This window comes from Cyprinodon tularosa, unplaced genomic scaffold, assembly GCF_016077235.1.
Source record: "Cyprinodon tularosa strain WSP-4 unplaced genomic scaffold, ASM1607723v1 ctg214, whole genome shotgun sequence".
Lineage (NCBI taxonomy): Eukaryota > Metazoa > Chordata > Actinopteri > Cyprinodontiformes > Cyprinodontidae > Cyprinodon > Cyprinodon tularosa.
Window position 1 is genome coordinate 164,271 of NW_024038796.1, and position 20,736 is coordinate 185,006.

The 20,736-nt window shown below is 38.3% G+C and overlaps 1 protein-coding gene across 2 annotated transcripts; it reads right to left on the bottom strand.

Annotated features, from left to right (window-relative positions):
- Nucleotides 1-1,933: 1,933 nt before the first annotated feature.
- On the bottom strand, nucleotides 1,934-20,014 carry abhd17b (abhydrolase domain containing 17B, depalmitoylase). 2 transcript variants are annotated; one of them, XM_038285718.1, is made up of 5 exons: nucleotides 19,324-20,014; nucleotides 19,027-19,100; nucleotides 16,536-17,003; nucleotides 4,881-5,060; nucleotides 1,934-4,094 (listed from the first exon to the last, which is right to left on the bottom strand). In XM_038285718.1, exons 3-5 carry the CDS (start codon nucleotides 17,000-17,002, stop codon nucleotides 3,875-3,877), a joined length of 867 nt encoding a protein of 288 aa, XP_038141646.1. In that variant the 5' UTR covers nucleotide 17,003; nucleotides 19,027-19,100; nucleotides 19,324-20,014; the 3' UTR covers nucleotides 1,934-3,874. The 2 variants fall into 2 exon arrangements, with proteins under 2 accessions (XP_038141646.1, XP_038141645.1); XM_038285717.1 differs by lacking the exon at nucleotides 19,027-19,100 and having other exon boundaries at nucleotides 19,324-20,012.
- Nucleotides 20,015-20,736: the final 722 nt, after the last annotated feature.

Sequence of the window (20,736 nt, forward strand, 5' to 3'; positions counted from 1 at the left end):
ATGACTTGCAGAAACAAATATTTTTTTCTTTACCCCATAAGACAAAATCTGGCTCTGAAAAGAGCATGAATTCTGTATTTTTCATCTTTATTGTTAGTATATTGATGTGCATAATTAACAACAGTGTTTTTGTTGTCAAGTAATTGTTAATATGTGAAGATTTTTAATATTTTGAATATTCCACTTCAGAGTACTACTACTGCCACCATCTGTATTTGAGGGAAAAAATTGCCACGACCACCCCTGCCCCCCCATCTAGCTCCACACCTGGACATTAATATGAATTCAACACACTGTAGTAGACTGATAAATGGAGGCAGAAGATGTCTTTCAGTCATCAATGCACACATTCAGCGACACACAGGAGCTCTTTTAAGCTGGGCACCGTTTCATTCACAACACCTGTCCCATCAACCAGGAATCTGAATCAGAAATACTTTAATAATCTCAGGGTAAAATTACCTTCCTTACATTACTCCATATGTAATAGAGTAACTATAGAACCAGTTTGATACATTTTCATGCCATATATATAATTAGGGGGTCCCCGCTCCATCTCGCCATCAGTTAGGGGGTTCTTGGCCTGGAAAACGTTGAAGACTCCTGGTTTATAGACTTCAGTGCTTCACTGAAACGCCAATTTTGTTACTTCTGTCAATTATATGTATGCCCCACCCATTCTACTATTAGTTTCTATATTTCTGCCGTACTCTGACAGTCCTGCATGAATGCATACACTGGAGAGTGCCCTGGCTGATACTGGATGAGAGGTCAGTGTCAGCTGAATGTTTGGACTGCTTCCCATTCAATCACAGGACTAGCTCACATACACTCAAGAGACAATAGTTTTGAAAAAGCTAAAGTTTGACACGCCGAGTGAGAAAATGCAAACTAAAGCTTAAAGTTCAAACCTGAACTTGAACCTTGTGTGTCCAGTCTGGCCAGTGGCCTACACATAAATGAAAATATATTAGCTAGACATCCACAGCTTGATATTTCAGTTGATATAACATATTTTACAGGGTTTATGTGTAGATAACTATCAACAAGTAGCACTTAATTGCAAAACTGGATTACCAGATGTACTGGATTGGATCAAAGCATGTTCTGTCAGAAAGGACCAGTTAAAGTTCAGATATAAGTCAAACAGAAAATCTGGGAGAATGACTGAAAATAGCATTTCACAGATGTTTTCCATTCGGTCTGAGTTTGAGCAGTTTTGCAATAATGAAGGGAGAGAAATGTAACTTTTAGAGGTGCAAGAGAAACGCTCCAAAAATATTTCAGTAAATATATCAGTAAAAGGTGATTCAATATAATATAACCCAAATGCATGGACACACATTAACAGCACACTTGTCTTGTGTTATATTGTTTTTTGTAACATTTCCTTAACTTTGATTCTCCTCCAGCACCAAAGAAAAAGCCCTGCTTGTGTTGGTTTATCCAAAATTTAATCTTAAAGTGTTTTTAATTTGACCCTGAAAACAGATATGCTTTATGTACCGTAAAGGAACAGGAACTCTGTTCTAAAGTCAAGTATGGCTTATTTATACAGTAAAGCATTTAGTAATGTTCTCCTGCAGGTTTCCAATCCTGCTTCCTACCTCAAGGATGTGGAGTTCCCTTTCCCTACATTTTGAAAAGAAAACATGGGTTTCCAGGGAGTTATTTAAAGAATCTCTGTATCCATTCAGTGAGATCAGAGTTGCATTGCCATCTGCTGGTGTAAAGACAGTCTGACCGAAAGAAGAATTGATGCCCTGTTTTAATTAGTCCCACTTTCGGGTTCCCAAATAAAATACTATATATCTACATATAAAAAAAAAAAGTAGTAAAAAGGACCCTAGTGCAATTCCAAACCTACTCTGCAAAATGCATAGTGCTTAATGAGAGACCCTTATAATTAAAGAAAAACTTAAAGCCAGTTACATCATTTTTTCCACTTAGTTTTATTTTTCTATCCATGTTAGAATTACTATATTAATGCTAATACATAGGTTCTTTGCATTGAAATATGCTAGATTAAATCAAATCGGTTAAAACCTGTAAGGGTGGTGAGTACAAAAGGCTGCCTGGATGCCAGCCTTGTCATATTGAGGGATTAAAAAAAACAAAAGTCCAGTGAAATAAAAACTTGACAAAAAATTATTACAGTGAAAAAAAAAGCAAAAGTCTTTGTACATATCAAAAGAAAATACAAGGAAAAAAACATGCCAATGCATCAAAACAAGTCGTCCCCAATCCTGATGTGGTTCTTGGTCAATCTGACAAACGGCTGCTCGTTTCCGCTCTTTTATTAGACAGCCAGTCAGACCTGAAGGTTTACGGTAGCACCAGTTGGCTCATTGTTAACTGTGAGGGAAAAAAAAGAAGTTTCAAGAGTCCAAGTGTAAAAATAACCCCAACAAAAATGACATTTCTGTCACAGTTAAATGTCTTCATGCCAGCCAAAAAAATAAAAATAAAAGCAAATAGTACGTTCATGGCACACAGCAGCTCTGACATTTCCTTTTAGTGGAGTGATGGTGAGACGCAGCTCTGTTTTGGCGCTCTATGAATTAAAGGGCAAACGAAACAAAGATTTCAGCAATATGTTGAGGAAAGATAAAATGAACACAAAGCAAAGCCCTGGATGTTAAGCTAATCACCGACATAGCTTATTGTCTCAGTAGAGTGGGGAACCATGCTTAACCGCCCAGTCTAAATACACTGAATGAAAAAAAAAGAATGTATTTCCCCTAAAATAACCTATTTTCAGATTTTAGCTACTTCCTGAACCGATGAAGCCATAAATATTAGCAGTGATCCCAACTCGTCCTGATTGGAAATAGTGGTCTTGCAGGACAGCAGCTTTCACAGCAGTTTTGCTTCTGTATACATTAGGAAAAAAGTACAATAAGTATATTCTAGCCCAGTTACATAAAGCAGGCAAGTATTTCATTTGATATATTAAGATCCAGAGATAGAATTTGTACAAAACTGTGATTAAAAAAAACAACAAAAAAACATGGAGTGATCATTTTCAAAAGCTCAGAATTTTGCCCACAGATTCTCTGAAAACATATTTATCAACAGGTGCATGAAGATAGGTGCCTTAAAACAATAATGCATCAAACCAATAAGTTACTACTTTGAGCTGGAAAGGACAGACTCTCAAACAAGGAACCAAACCTTCCACTGCAGACCATCATCTTGCTTCAATAATTTATAATCAGGCTGTACCTTTTACAGTTAACAGAGATGGTGCCAAGTTCAAATCTTCGTTATTTACACAAGCTTCATTAACATAGTAAAACATTTGGCAAAACTGGCACAGATGGGTGAAGTGTTAGTTTGTCTTCTTCAGCTCCTCAGTGACAAACCATAATGTGCAAAACCAATGTGTTATGTTGGAAAGAAAATCTACACAGTACTAAGAGAGGAGATTGAAACATGATTTAGATGCAGAGTTGAGGTGGTTTAGACTGATCAGTCTGTAGAAAGGCCATTTTCTGGAATGCAGGTCTCTATTTAGAACCACAGATCATCTTTCATAAGGCAGGAAAAAAATATGACACTTGATTATTCTGAAATAACTGCATTAACTCCAATATTGTCCTTGCATGGGTCTCCTCTCCGCTTATATTTAAGAGCAAAGGAAAATGATTTATACTGAGGTGACGTTTCCAGTGAAAAAAGGATCGGCGTAATCCCGGGTGAAGTAAAGAACCAAATGGGGGAAGAAACGCCTCGACTAAGTGAGGCGAGTCACCATGAGGTCAGTTCAAGACAGACGCATCGATTCTCAGTTTAGCAACTCGCGCAGAAACAATAACTCAGGCCGACTTTAAAACAGTGGCTTTCTTCCCGGCTTCTTTCATTTCCAGCAGCTTTATAAATTGACTAGCTCGTGTGCAACAAACTGTTTCAGCCTCTCCAGGTACTGTCCGTAGAGCTCAACGTCGTTGTGTCCGGCCCCCTCCACCCAGAGAGGCTCCACCGGGCGCTGGCAGCGTTCATACAGCGCCAGGCCATGAGAGAAGTCGATGACCTCGTCCTCGGTACCATGGATCAACAGGACTGGAGACGTTACTTTGGAAATCTTGTCGATGCTTGGAGGCAAAAAAGGAGAAAGAAATTATACAGATTAGAAGAAATAAAGATCAGAATTCAATTCAAGTACAGAACAATTGAACAAGTCACACAGAAAAACATTTTGTCACATTGCAATCACAGATTTCAGATTGTTTTTTAACTGATGTGACCAAAAAGGGAGATCATTGTGAAAGATAAGAATAATTCACCACAGTTAATCATGACGGGAACTTTTTCAGAGTTGATGGAGCTGAATAAAAGCAGTTCTGGAAAAAAAAAGCACCTATTTTTGGTTGATTTCACCTACCAGCACGACAACAACCCGAACCATGCAGCCCAGAAAGAAATTAGTATATTTTATCATTTTTAAATATTATAATTTAATATGGTTAAAAATGCAGACCTATTACTAATTGGCAAGACATGTCATAGCTTGACCTGTGATTGAAAACGTTTTTACAAATTACTAGGTCAGCGACGCAGAACACAAACATCTGTCCAACTGAACACATTTGGTTAAAAATGTTTTTAAAAACAATAATAAATAACTGAATCCATATTCCCTCCACATGTGTTTCACATACAATCCAAACAAAGTAGTTCCAAAGGAAAAAGACCAAAGAGAGACAAATAGATTTACCAGGCATTAAATCTTACCAACTGTCCACCAGGTGGAGCAGTTGGCAACATTTTTTTTTACTTAAGCCAATCAAATGAAATTGAATTCAGTTTGTTGTCTTTACATCTATGAGGATGTCGGCATTCTTGAAGAGTAAAATCAGAGAGCCTTAGGGTGCACTCACTTCGGAAAGGCGTCAAAACAGTAGGTCTTCTTGGTGTCAGGGAAAGCCACTCTCATCCCAGAGGTAAGCGGGGAGTGCAGGATGACTGCGGCACTCTCGTAGCGAGAGGCGAGGTCCACAGAGGGCACTGTGCCAATGCTCTGACCGTAGATGATCACGCTCTCTGGACGGATGCCGTACCTTTAAAGATAAGAAAAACACGCAAAATAAAAACTTAAAATAACCATAAAGTCAGGTCAACACAATAAAGATATGTACAGTACAAATGCACTATGAGCTGGTACTTGTGTCCTCATCAAGCAGACGTTGGCATGCCTCCAGCGAAGCTATTAGAGGCTGATTAACACACAATAATAGTAACTAGTTTCACTAATGTGATTAATTTCTTTTCTTTTCTTCTCCTGTTAAGCTTTGATCACGTTTTTTTTTTCTACTTGGCAGTTTATCCTCTTTTCCTCCGATACATTTGTTAAATTAGTTGTTTGCTCTGAATGCTTTAATTGATTTAATCACTCCTTTTGCGGGTTTATTTTGTCACTGTCACTTCTATACAAGTGCTCTTTTAAAGCCGGCATAACGTTGTGTGATGCAGTGCTGCTTCTACAATATCCCTGCAGTCTTGTGACTAAAGACAAAGAAAAAAAATGAGGTGACAGAAGAGGAAAGACACTGATCCTAGTTTGAGGGGAAGGCATAAAATGAGAGAGGAAGGAAAAATAAGATCAGGAGGAAGAGAAGACATTCCACAGCTGATTATGGCTAACGTGACCCAGTGTAGCAAGCAGTCAGCTGACGAGCTGGAACCTACTTTGGGAACACTGCATCACTGTCTCTATTGCTGCATGGCTGAATAACGCAAAGCAAACAGTAAAACGCAACCAGAACAAACCTGCCCTCCACCGTGTTATTAAATACTGGACCTCTAACATTACAGGCTCAACACTACAGCTGATACCACCCTGCCCCTATGATTCACAGTGATGGATACATAAAACAACGGGACAGATGACATGTTAAACTACTTTGTTTTCTGATGAAGCTAAGATTATAATCCATCAAACTGCAGTAATGTTTGCTTCCTGCTGCAAAAAGTAAACAACTGAAGCTCAAACAGAGGAACGCAGTCAGTGTGGCCTCCAGACAATCTTTAGCATGAATATACAAAGTGTTTACAGTCCATGTCAGGTGCTCATCAGGGTATAAATAGTGGTGCGAATACTGGCACAGCACCGTAAGAGTTACTGCAGTATGATGGCTGCTAAAGAACACCAACTGGGTTCGCTCACATCTTAGTTATTTGAAAAAAAATGTCTTGAAGCTGATCCAATAAGAGTAAATAATAAAATCTTATATAAAATCCTCATTATTAGTAACTCCATGCTTCGAACTATATCAGATAAAAAAAAAAAAAAGCAGTAGAGTTTGTTTGAGTTTTGGTACAATCAAGCTGAAATCAACGCTGCTTTTTTTTCCTGCAAGTCCAAATTAACACAAAACCTTATAGAGAAATAAAATATCCATCACTGAGGAATCAATGGTAATCATACATTTCATTACAAACCTCTTCAGTGCAGCTTTTTTTTAAAGATTAGTTTTCTTAACAGAAGCTTTTACAATATATTCATGGCGTATAGCAAGATTTGCAAGTTGTATTTTATAAAACAAATTTACTGTGAGATAGATGGATAGATGGGTAGATGGATAGATAGAGTCTTACAAACAAACCATACAAGGATGATTTTTTTTTTTTTTTTTTAGTTCAGCTTTTAGTAAAACCAGACATGATGCAGCCTAAACCTTGCCACATAAAAATAGTCTGAATAGCAACATGCTACAACCAAATATGTAAAATCAACAAAGCGGACAAAGCAGAACAGACAGTCACTGTCTGGAAAGACGGAGGACGTTAGAAGGACAGCATTTTCCAGCCACCTTTTGTTTACATCTTCACATTTACCGACCAATGTCATTATCAGAGGCAGAGGAGCAGCCCGGGGAGTTTCACTTGACAACAGAGACACAAACGCTGAATATGGCAAGGCTTGAACCTGTGGACTTCCCCTTTCATCACTCTATCTTGTATTGTGTTCAAACATTCAGGGAGCGGCGCACGAGGACTGTAATCACAGACATGCTGGTGCAGTTCACAATTTACTTTCGAATTTCAGCTTCAATCGTTCTTCAAAGGCGAAAGTCAGTGATTCTTCCCTCCCCCAAACATTCATCGATTCAGTCTCCTGACACAAATCCAATCCTTTACGCATCCCATCCTCCCTCATCCCACTCTTCTACATCACGCTGCTTTTTTGACTGCCCACCTCGTGCTCCCTTAAGACTAAAAATACTTTTAACTTCTTAGCAGTGCTGATCTATGACTAATATACATTGTAAGTCTTGAACATATGTCGCCTACCCCATTTTTTTGTTAAAACAGATTTAGAAACGCCATCTGTGACACTGCAGGGGGATCATCAGGGAAATGCTTGATGAACTGAAACCTTTCAACTCAGGAGGTTAGGAAATTCCTTATTAAAAATGATTTAGTGAACTGGTGATATCCTTTAAGAAATGTTAGAATCAAAGTACAAAACGATGGAGTAATAGACTTTTATTGCACAATTCTGTGTTTAGCCAGGTGAGCAACTGGACTCCACCCAAGAGATTGGTACAGGCGTCATTATCTCGATGACTAATTTTGTTTTTCCAGGTCGGAAAGGTAAACAAATACTAGCTTGGGATTTTGCAAGAGAAGGTCTGAAAATTCCTCCACAGCATTTCGAACGCCTGAAGAGATGGATAGGATCCATTTCCACTACGATCAATAGACTTATTGATCAGGAAACAAGATTCCCTCATTTGTTTTTACAGGCCTCAGTAGAGAAGGAAGGTTTGGTCTGAAAGCTCTTTGCAAATCTGTTGCCAGGTTACCGCTCAATATTAGACAAGCAGGAACGACTGCTGATCTGCTTCTTCCACACAGAAAAAAGACAAGGTTATACAGAGCTATTTGGAAACACTCAGAAAAATCACTGATTTACTCTTTAAGAGACAAAGGGAAACCTAAGTTTTTAAACCAAATAAGAAAAAAAAAAAAAACTTTGCTGTGGAATGAAAATTAAAAAGCTTTGGTCATCTATATTTTTTCAAGCTCAGTTTTACAATCTCTTTTTATTCTGAAAGGAAAATAAGATAATTGAATGTCGTGATTTGTAGAGATATAAAAAAAAAAACGACGTGAACGATAAAGTGTGAAAGTACAAGGAAAACCCTCCTCAACTAAATTCCCATTTTCACTGCTAGTAGCAGGAAGCTGGCTGATCCTTCTGACGAGTAACCAGCCGTATGACGAAGCAGGCCTGCTGACTCACACAGGGAGGACATCTCCTGCTCAGGTGAAGGGAGTGCCTCATTTTGCACGGCTGAACTACAGGCAGGTCGTTTGTTTCCTCGCCTCTGGCTCTGCTGAGCTGATGAAACGTAAGTTGACAGGTGGTTGTTTCGGTCATAAGGCTTATTTCGTATGGCTCTACAAAGAGCAGGAAAGATCAATGTGAAGAAAAAGAGAAAACACCTGTGAGGGATGCAGGTAATGACGCTGACAGAGCTCTGATAGAACAAACAGAAACTACTGGGTCTATCCTAAGTTCTGGACATCTCAGTAAAAAACATGTTCAGCACAAGGACTTATCCAAATAGTCCAAAAACAATACACATTTCAGTTTCAGAATTTTTAATTGGGAATTTAAGATGAGCTAAATAAACTGAATATAAATCAAGAAGAAGGGATGTAGTTTTAAACTCACAGTTTTTCATTACTTTAATTACAATTATATAGTGTTCTATCTAGGGCTGCAACAAACGATTAATTTGCAAATCGATTAATCTGTTGATTATTTTTTACATGAATCAAATTAATTGTCGAGTAGCCAAAGGTTCCTTAAAGAAGAATTTTTCAAATATAAACCCGGTGAAACTAAAATGTTTCCACTTGAGGAGTTCTGGATAGAGCATATTGACAGACGAAAACATTTAAAAAAAAATCTTAAATGTTTTTTTTTTTTTGGTAGAATTACTGCTCTAAATGGGCCACTCTGTCAGCTAAAGGCATGTAGTTTCTATACTCCAGTTAACAATTAATCGATTACTAAATTAGTTGACGAAAAAAATTATTAGCAACACGGATAATTGCAGCTTTGAAAGAATTGCCAAGCAAAATTCATTAATAAATTTGGGGAGTTTTATAAAGGAAGGTTGAATAAGTGAATTAAGTCTGATCAGTGAATTCAGGCGGAGCAGTGAACTAAGGCGGTCTATGCAGACAGATCCTACAAGAAGGATGGAAATGTTGCATCCCTTGTTTACAGAGACAGCGTCAGAAATGTCTGAACCTGGGCCAAGTGGACTTTTCTCAATGATTCAAGGTCTGATTTTTGGATGAAAATAAAAGGCCAATACACAAAATAAAGAACATGTTTAACTCCAGTGAAGTTTCAACCGTTGGTGAGGATTTGGAGCACCATGTCATCTGCCGATGTGTTTAAGCACTTTAATTCCACACTGATATTTTAGATATATCTGTAAGTTTGTCAATTTATATTGATTTTAGTGAGGTAGAACAACAAACTTTTGGAAAACCTATATAAAAAGTTTTTTTTCTTGTTTTTTTTTTTATTGCCATGAAATTCATCAGGACCGACTGGTTCAGAGTAAATTGGTTCCTCTAAGCTACAAACACAGCAGCCCTTCTTTGATGCTTTTAACACAGCGGGGGTGTTCCCACCAAACCGGTTCTATTGGTAAACTGGTCTAGAGCTCGTCTAATTATGTTTGCAGCTGTGCACATTTTCAGACCAAACATATGATAACAATGAAGAAATAAAAGCAAAGAACACCCAGTTACTAGTTACTGTCCAGTTTATCCTGCTGGTCCCTGCGGAGATTAGCTGGCCTTGATGGAGAAATGCCCACAATGACTGCTCAACGTTTAAAACTGTAAATGTCAATTTACAGGGATAGTGAGGTGTAAGCTGTTTGTAGACGTGCTGACATTTAACATCAGCCCTGGTTAGGCCCTGGAACCAAAACAATAGAATAAAACGCACAACTGTGAGCCATATCTATTCAAACATGGAGAGACACGCAGCCCATCACAGATAGAGAGAAAGACGTGGCAGTAAAACAAAGAGATACTGTAGTTGCCGAGTGACGAAGGACATTGGCCACAAAGTTTACATAAACCTCGTTTGGATAGCTGCTTTGTTGGAAAAAACAAAACTGAAATTAAAACTGCAAAGATAGGTGATTTTCTGTTATAAATAATTAATCATCATGACTAATAAAGTAATAGATAATAGAAGATGCAATAAATTTGAAATGGAACAGGGGTCTGAACATGATCTGATCCGACAATAATTTACATTTCCCTACAAGTGTAAACGCCTTGCTAACCATATGGCAAAGAGACAAAAACAAGAGTAAAAGGTTCATATAAGTTAGAAATGTGAAAATAATAAATAGTTGGTCAATTTAATGAGGATAAAAAGGTCTCCTGTCACATTATTATAGACAAATACATCCTTAGACTTAGTGAAGTTCTAAACACCAACATCTCTATATCTGATGTTCTGTTCTAGGGCAAAGGATAAAGAGAAAATGCAATCAGTCGACTCATTTATGTGATCTTTATGACACAGGCAGAGAGGCCTAACACTCTGATGCAAATACTGACCATGAGTCAACCCAGCCCGGGACATGAAGCACACACTTCAGCAGTAGCTACTACAGCAACAATAGATAGCTCTTTTTTTTTAAAGGTTTTATCTGAAACTCTGGATAATTTTCCTGGAATAAACGTTTGAAATCTAAAGCTTGAAGCATGACATTGGGGGAAGTTAAATCCTGCAGTAAGCAGAAAAGTTTTGTAAGAGCTTTTATCAAGCTCCATAACTTATTTAATCAAAGCGGAGAACAGGAATATGTTTTAAATCACTCTTAAAGTCCTTGTACATACACTCAGACTACAGAGATGGAGCCATTACTCACACAAGTAAAATCCATGTTTTAAAATGTAATTTAAAGTGTTTTTATTTTTGGTGTTATGTGTTCCATACAGCAACATCACAATGCCACCATGTTGCTGAAAAATATGCTACTGTAAGAAAGAAGTTCAGTTGTTATTATTGAAAATAAATAAACCATATAGTTACAGCATGGAGGCGAAAATGGCCAAAAAGCTACAGTTTTCAAGCCTGTGTGGTTTTGATATAAAGGCAGGAAGCCCAACTCATCACAAAGCTTGTTAGGTCTGTGATGATCTATGAAATAAAAGAAGCAGGGGTTGATGGGGTTGATGTGAATCTTAAGTCTCCAAAAAGCTAAAATAACAAAACATAATGAAAACATTTTATAGATCCCCAAATATAACTTTGATCAGAGTAAAGTCAGAACTTTGGCAGCTTTTGAAATAGTGCTCCTTTCTTACAATATATACATCTTATTTGATTTGTTAATTCTCTGTAAATTATTGCTATGGGCCTGGTGCTAACCCTGAAGCACAGATCATTCTTCTTTAAACTAAAGCTTTTCATGACATATTTTTGAGCCACTTAAATTAGGACATCATTTACTAATTTTGAACAAGGCCAATTTAGGAAATATCCCATAGTTAAGAGGAAGGGAGCCCTCTAATATATTAGCAAAAAAGGTATTCTCAGGTAAAAAGGCAGCAGAACCATAGTGGTCCTAACATCTCCCTTGTTTTAGTTGCATTTATTCCAATGTTGCTTTCACATCTGTAACTAAAAGGGAGTCGAAGTTGAAGCAGGAGGGATCGAATGACTCAGTATACATTAAGATGGAAAGTGTGACCACTAGAAAAGCCAGTTCTTCTTCAACCAGTGGCTTAATTGTCATCACACTTCCTGTTTAACCTGCTAGCTTCCTTATGCGGAGCCCTTTATTTGCAGAGAAGCAGTCTCTGGAGCTGAGAAAACACTGAGCTAAAGTCATGCAGCCGAGGGCTCAGTCACTGCTGCAGACATTTCCATCTGTATGAGCGCTTTATGTTCTCCTCAACACAAACACCCAGTTCATCTGGTTTCATTCTGATTAAGCTTAAAGAGGTTCTGAAGAGAAACAAATAACACTTGCAGTGTTACGGTAATCTTTTTTGGGTTGTTTTAATGATCTTCAGTCTAAAAGCCAAGCCCAGTATTTAACAGTTGCAAAACCCAAACACCAAGCGCCGGACTGGATGGTATTCCACAAAACAACAGCTACTTAATTGTGAGGAAATGTTCTTATCTTTTATGGGAACTGGATCTGGCTTAATGGCAGAAACAAAAAAAAACAAAAAAAAAGATAAACCACTTCAGATCTTGTGAACCATGAAAGAATCTGACTCTGATATTAGTAGGAACCAGTAACCCAGTTTGAGCTCATGTTTGCATTCCCTCCATGAATCAGTCCCTCGGACATAAAGCATGATCCCTCTGCTCCAACAAAGAACAAAAGAAGGAGATGACGAGATGATCCAAGACTAAAAGCAGGCATCCTCAAACATGGATGGAAGGAAGTGAGTGACCTGAGGTCAAACAAACTGATGATTTTAGCCTTCAGGCCTCATCAGTGAGAAGGAACTGCAACTGACTGATTCTCACATAATTATCCGCATTGAACTAAAAACACATTTATTTAAAAGGTCAGCAAATTTTTGATGTCTGCTAAGAAAGAAAAACACTAAGGCTGTACCCGGACCTCCACCCTAACCCCTAGATCCCTCAATCACTATATAGAGCGTGGACTTTATAGTCAACTCAGTTAACTGACTGTTTGGACAGATGATCACTACTTTTCACTCACCATTGGTCACGTGACTCCGTCTCCCCGCACAGTGCCTGCGCCATCTTTGTAATTTGTTGTCGCCTATGGCGACAGCATGTCACTGTGATAGCGAATCCCATAATGCTTTGGTCGGAGAGCTCTCCTCGCAAAGCATTCCAGATTATATCTGCTTGTCTAGAGATCAGATATCACTACTTTTCAAGGTGCGTTGTGGGTAATTTCGAGTCCACTACTTTTTCATCCACTAGATCTTCTAACACTTATCTAAAATGGCGCAATCACATATAGTGATTAAGGTGGACATTAGGACACAGCCTACGTGTTAGCAAGCAACATGGAGGTATCATTCTCTAAAGATGCTCTTCTTTAACAGAGATGGGTGGGCTCTGAATATTTGATAGGAAGATGGACAGTGCAAAATACTGAAAACAGGCCAGTTCTGAAGAGAAAGATTACAAAAAAGAAAAAGACACTGGGCTGGTGGTTCAGCTTCCAGTGACTTAAAACCCTTCACACAGCCAGAGGTAGAAAGGAATGGTTTACATCAAAGCGTATTCATTCGTTAGGAGGGGGCAGTAACAGTCCAGCTTTTAACGCACAGTGTTCAGACAGACTCTCTGTACAACCTAACTGAGTTTAAGCTTTCCAGATAAGGCTGACGGACTACAGCTTTATGGAAGCTACTACTGGCAAAAAAACAAAAGGTTTTCATCTGAACTTGAAGCAACAGGTTGTTTCACAAAGTATTAACCAATTAGGGGACGGACATGAATGGATGGCGCATTTCGGTTTTTTATTTCTGCAAAGAAAGAAAAAAAAAGTTTCTAGATCTCCCTTCGGTTCACAGTAATCTACCTTTTGTAGTTATCCAGACACAAGTTTTTAGCTACAATGAAATATGAAGCTCTTCCACTTCCGAGCCCCAGTGAAGTAGACTGACCTTTCCCACATCCTGCTTCACGTTCATCTCAAACGTTCACCTCTGGAATATATACAAACTTTGGCATTTTCAATGAAGACAGACTGCTCTCTGCCAGATTAAATTCCCCACAGTACAAACATGGAATAAATATTCAAAAATAGAGAGGCAAAAAAAAAATTGCAATACAGCTCAATGCCATTATATGTATTTTGATGAATGGAGGTTCCTTAAGATATTATGAGGTGATGGTTCTGGACATTAACAACAACGATACAAAGACACTTAAGAAAGAGTAAATACTTTTCTGATCAGTCTGGAATTAATAGTCTGTAAACCTAAACATCCATTTAAAGCGGACTGATCATGACACTTACTTCCACCTTCATGCAGTGGACCAACAGAAACCACACTCATTACCCACCCACATCTAAACCAACTGAACCATTCCTTGTCATTTCACCGACGAGCGTGATTTGAGTAATCCTTCCTCCACTCAGCTCCTTCAGCAGGCACCCTGTCCCTCCTCTCTTTGTGCTTTTTTTATACAATTCAAAGGGAAGATGTCTCCCACATCATCCTACCGAGCTTCTGTCACATCAGCCTTTTTATCCACTCACCTCCTTTAAGTTCAATCAAAAATGTCCCCATACTCAATTTATAGCAAAAAACAACATCACAACATCATACACAATTTTTTCTCTCATTCTTAACTGAAAGGCTACGTTCACACTGCAGGCCTTAATGCCCAATTCCGATTTTTGTGTGAAATCCAATTTTTATTGCATTGCCGTTTACATTTCCAAATATATGCGACTGGTATGTGATCTCCTGTATGAACTGCAGTCATACAACTCAAGTGTCCCGCATGCGCAGTAGAGGACGCAATGACATCACAGACCAGAATGTACTGTGTTTACAGAAGTAAACATACTGTAGATGGTAGTGCTGGAGCGCATCTAGTGATCTTTCCCAACCATAAAAACTCAATATTTTCAAGATGGTTAAACATAAATACTGCTCTCTGCATCATTGTCCACCATATTTGTTGGTTTTCTTGCTGCTTCTTTATAGCAAGACCCAGAATACTGACCTTTGTCGGGTATTAATGGCGTTCAGGTCCGATGAAAAGGACCACAGGACCACAATTCAGGACCACATAGCCAAGTGGCCTTGGTCGCATTGGAAAAAAATTGGATCTGTGTTGTTCAGACTGAACAGAAAAAAAGAAAAGATATGATACAGGTCGCAAATGGGCCAAAAAAATTGTGTCACTTTGGTGTGAACGTAGCCAAAGCTGTCAGTGGTAACATTAATAAATCGCAGCTAAGAAAGCATTTGTATACCGTTTAGAGGTTAATAGCATACTTTAGAGCTGGCTTTTGGCAAGTCTTAATAATACAAGCTTAGAGTGGATGTTTACATAATATTAAACACAACCTTAATTTTTTCTCTCCAACACAGAAATCAGATTAAGCTTTTAACGTTTTAGGTCTGGTAGAATTGCCTATTTTTTTTTTTCCAAATGTCAGAATATTAAATTAAAAAATATGTTTTAATGAATTCCTTTAAAGTGAGAAGCTGACGTTAAAAGCAGACTATATATTCAAGCAGATTGTAAAGCCTTATGAATGATGGGTATTTGTAAGAGCTTATTCAAAGCTACTGAGTTATATGGAGGCACCGGGATGGGATTTTTGTGACATTATGAGCAAAAGTCAAAAGAAATATGGCAAGATTCCAGGAAGCGGTTTGTGAAACTGCACAAATTGATGCTTACGTGCAACTACCAGATGCATGAAAGCGGCACATTCATCTCTTGAAACAAATATAGTGATAAGCATGAAAGTATACAGGAATGAATAAAGGTGACTGGATGTGTGCTGCGGAGGTAACGGGTTTGGATGAGAAATGTCTATGAAAAAGGAAAAAAAGAAACATCTTTTGTGTGGATGCCTTTTGATTCTTTGATTCATTGTTCGATTATTCCTTTCAATTAATCGTGAAATTATCCAATAGCAAAAGGTTCCTTAAGACTTTTTGCAAATTAAGTTCTGGATGGAGCATATTCACAGACGAAAAAATGCAAACTGTTTACAATTTTGTTATAATTACAGCTCTAAGCGGGTCGCTCTGTCAGCTAAAGGCATGTTTTAGAGTCTCTACACTCCAGTTAACGATTAATTGATTACTAAATTAGTTGACGATTATTTCAACAATGGATTCATTGTTTCAGCCCTAATAATAATAATAATAATAGACATTATTTCCAAAGCAACAATATTATCTGATTAAAACTGACAAATGCATTGGGGAACTGGGAGGAAAAATAAAATACACAGCATGATGGGGAAAAAACATTAAGTTAGCATGGGGGGAAAAAAATGGACCTTCCAACTGAACAATGAGCCAAACTTAGGGCCAAAATGGGAAGTAAATTCTGACTCAAGTATAACACAGTTTAGTATAATCAGATAGCCAATAAAATATATGTATGATTAAAGATGGGTTCAAGAAGAGCGGGTTAGAAACTAGAGTAAAACACTTGATGGGGCAAGAGGAAGGAGACGCAAAATGATTGACCAATCTATGCACATGTCTGACATCACAGAAAGGAAAACATAAACTTCAGTAAAATGTTGCTCTTTATTCTGGAATTTAGCAACGATTCAGGTAATCCTGACATGCCAGGAGAAAGTTTAAGTCTGATTTAGTGTCCGACGGTGTGAGGAACTCTGCTCTCTTTGTCTATGTAAATATCTGCCACTTCCCTTTTTCACCCAGTCTTCATTTTGTTGCAATGTACTTTCATACATGTTAAAAAGATCTGAATTTAAAGCATTGACCAATTATAGCAACATGTAACCATCATAAAAAAAATCTCTCATCCTTACCGTGATCGCAGCGCATGCCATGCAGCGTCCACGTCTGCATACAGGTTTTTCTCTGAGGGTTTCCCAGAGCTGGCTCCGTAACCAGAGTAGTCGTAGGAGAACACGTTACAGTTGATCCTTGAGCCCAGACCGATGTAGAAACTGCTCATCTGGCCCAGGTCCACAGCATTTCCATGGGAGAATAACAGCGTGTAGCGGGCATTGGGTGAGCAGCGCACAAACATGCAGGCAATGCGGTTCCCTCTGGAGGTGCGCGTCATGAAACACTCGATGGCATCCTTTTCTCTCACAGAGTACTGCCAGTCAGCCCGCTCTGAGAGGTGCAGTGTCCATCTGCTGCCGCTTTCATCACACATGAGGCTGTAGGTGGGCTCTGGGGGCAGGAAGGCCAGCTTGGAAGCGATCTTGCTGGGGCACGGTGGACAGCAGAACAGGCAACACAGCTCACTGAAGGTTAGGTGGTTCATCCTTAAAACGGGACAATAACAATGAGTAAAAAGAGATTCAAGCACCAAAATGTCAATTGAAAATACTTCCAATTTAGGAGGAAAATCCCTCCTTAAAAGTGACCGAAACCTTTATTTGAAAAGGCTAAAGCATTCATCTCACAGTAAGCCTGACTCAGCCCTACGCCAGAGATTTTAACAGCTGGTCTCACAGCGGCCTCGGGAAGAAGTGCAGAATGTATTATCTCTGTGTCAAAAATTGTCCTAAAGATTTAAAAGTAAATCATAATAAAGTACAACTTAGAAAACCTGCCATTATGTTTAAAAAAGAATGAGATGAAAAGGTTTAAAACTATTCATTTTGAAATCCCCACATCTTTATGTTAAAAATGTTGATTTATCATTAGAGAAGTGGTTTTAGGAAGAATTTGTTTTCATTAATGTAACACAGGATATTAGCCACCATTTTCCTAAGACAGCTGACATTTTGATATCTCAGTGGTTAAAATAGCCAATGATGCACACAATTGTGATGCTGGAGAAGAAAGAAGCCAGAAAATGAGGTTAATGGTTATAAACAATGCAATGTTAAGCCATGGTGTCCCAGTGTTGTCCTGCCACGCTTGGTAACATCTTTATGGGTATGACTGAGTTTCTAGAGCTGCTGCAGATTGTTTAGTTTGATCCAAGTCTTGGCTGTTTAAAAAAAAAAAAAAAGCAAGTGCTACAGAGTTTAGAATAAATAACTGTCCTTGAATGGAAATGTCTTTCAGTTAAACACAAACATAGCATGATGCAGATCGTTTTCAGTAAGGAGAATGTACTGGCATGTGGCCCAGATCTTTTTTTCTCCCTAATGCAACCTTTGATGGAAACAGAAAGGTACAGAAGAGGATTAGGGTCACCGAAAAAAAAAAAAATAAAAAAAAAATTAACAGATTTAAAAATTTTATTTCAGTATTATATGAGAAAAAGTCAGAATTCTGACTTTAATCTCAGAATTCTGACTGAATTCTGACAGCTACCAAACAGGTTAGCATCAAGCCGTAGCCATGTCTGTTTTAGAGATTACCTATCTTGTTTTAATCACCTTCTGCTCTTCCATTAATGAAATAGCATCACTTTACCTTGGGCACGTAAAAAGTTGCCTAGTGGCATAATTTTCCACCAATGTGTACTGGCCCTCTCAAACAACTCACATCTTTGTCAGTGAAGCTAAGTGCTCCCACATCTCTTCCGCCATGGTGCCCATCTACATTAAGATCCAAAATTCTGAGATTAAAGTCAGACTTCTGAGATTAAATTCAGAATTGTGAGAAAAAAAAGTCAGAATTCTGAGGGGAAAAAAGTCAGAATTCTGAGATTAAAGTCAGAATCCTGAGATTAAAGTCAGAATCCTGAGATTAAAGTCAGAATCCTGAGATTAAAGTCAGAATCCTGAGATTAAAGTCAGAATCCTGAGATTAAAGTCAGAATCCTGAGATTAAAGTCAGAATCCTGAGATTAAAGTCAGAATTCTAAGATTAAAGTCAGAATCCTGAGATTAAAGTCAGAATCCTGAGATTAAAGTCAGAATCCTGAGATTAAAGTCAGATTCCTGAGATTAAAGTCAGAATCCTGAGATTAAAGTCAGAATTCTAAGATTAAAGTCAGAATCATGAGATTAAAGTCAGAATCCTGAGATTAAAGTCAGAATTCTGAGATCAAAATCAGAATTCTGAAATCAAAGTCAGAATTGAGAGGAAAAAAATTCTGAGATTAAAGTCAGAATTGTGAGAAAAAAATCAGAATTCTGACCTTTTCCCCATATTAAACTGAAATAGAATTAAAAAACTCAACTGTTTTTATTTTATCAGTGCCTCTAATCCTCTTCAATAGACAGGCATGTGACTTTTTACTCCAGCAAAAAAAACAACTAATAATATCATTTTTGAAAAGCCTGGCAGTGATGTCATCCACTTAGCTAAACCAGAAAGGGCTTGTTTTGTCTGCTGGTCTTGGAAAATAACTTTTATTCTGTAATTTAATCAGATTTGCCTTCATACCTCTATGACAGTGGAGGTCTTATCCGTGGGATTCAGCTCTGTTTAAATGTCTGCTGAACTGCCAATATAAACAACTGTAAGAAGAATGTAGAGTTTAGACTCTTTGAAGCCACTTGTTATAATAAATGTTCCCATTAGGCTCCTCAGCATCTTCCTGAAGGAGCCCAAACCCAGGAAGAGCCAACAGCTTCCCACCGTCATTTTCCATCTGGGTTTGCATTTGTTTGAATAAATTATTAGCAATGACAAAACAAAAACAGACAAATGTTTCTAGTAGATTGATAAATCCAACGTTACCTGAACCGTTGTGTTTCCTTTGTTTTCCTCCAGATGACAGCGATGCTCCAGTCTAATGTTTTGCTCACACCTCGTTAACTAATTTATCTTCTTTTCGACGCCAGCAGATTGTCGAGGCTGTCCCCGGCAACAGATTATCCTCGGTTTTATCTCCTATCAGTTATCAATGTCACGTTGAGTGTAAATAGCCCTCACAGCTCCGGAAGCTAGCCGCTTTGTCGTCCTGGTCCAAACAACCTCCGTCTTTTTTTTTTTTTTTTTTTTTCTCTACTGTCGTTTCCTTCTTTCTTCCACCTCCCTTTTCTCTAAGCAGATGGTCTTGAATGTTAACAGCGCTGCTTCATTCACGCTGTCCAAGTCGAAAAAGCTCAACGAGAACACGAGTAACAACTACGAACGGAGGCGCGAGATACTTTAATAAAATGTGGAAAACAGGTCTGAAGCCGAGCTGAATGCGGAGCCCCTCTCTCTGCCCAGGTCCTGGTTATCACTACGCTCCTAAGGAGGGCAAGGCGTCGGGGCGACAGCTATGAGGACCAATTGCGAACAGTATACCGCGTCCACCATTAGTCAACTGTTAGATGAAATGTTGGGGAGGTCCTACACGACGCCGCAGAGTGGCAGCTTTAACGTAGTTTACAGATAGCTTCACGCAAAGGGAGGGCCAATGAATGCCAACGCCACGGCCATGTTGTGAGTGGCATAGATATTTGTATTTTTTCTTCTTCTTTATTAGATTGGCGGATTGCAAACAACTTATAGGTGCATACCGCCACCTACTGTACATGAGTTTTTAGCTCTATAGTTCCACCTACTATATTCTGTTTTTGTATTTTTGTGTTATGATGTGTCTTCTGCTTGTTGTTCTTTTGTGGAATGCACAAAACTAAAGACAAATTTTCAATCTTTTAATTAGTGTATTTAGTCTTTTTGGGAGCATTTTTGCAAATGCTATTTTTATAGGATGAGTTTTCCAAAACAAATGAAATAAACCAAAGGCTTTTCATTTATTTTTAATTTATTTCATTTTTTAAACAGTGTAGCAAAGATGGCCATTTACCTGTCCTGTAGAGACAGACTGCAGGAGGCAGCTCACCTCGATGCCGTGGCTTGGTGGAAATGCAACGTTAAAGCCAGAATAAGGCTGGAGTTCACTTCCACAGAGTCAGACAGAACATGGGGGATTTGATTCAACTGTGGAGTTTTAACAACATTTTATGTGATGGTTCAGATGATGGAGGACTACATTTTCACAAGCTCCTCATTTAATGATTTTTAACTCAGACTTATTTTAGGTCAATTGTTTATATGTTTGAATTGTGTAAATAAAGTGTTGTTAAAAGTCAAGTCTTCTTCTTGTTCTTCTTCTCCTTCTTGGATTTTTGTGGGCTAGTATCAAATGTTAAGATGGAT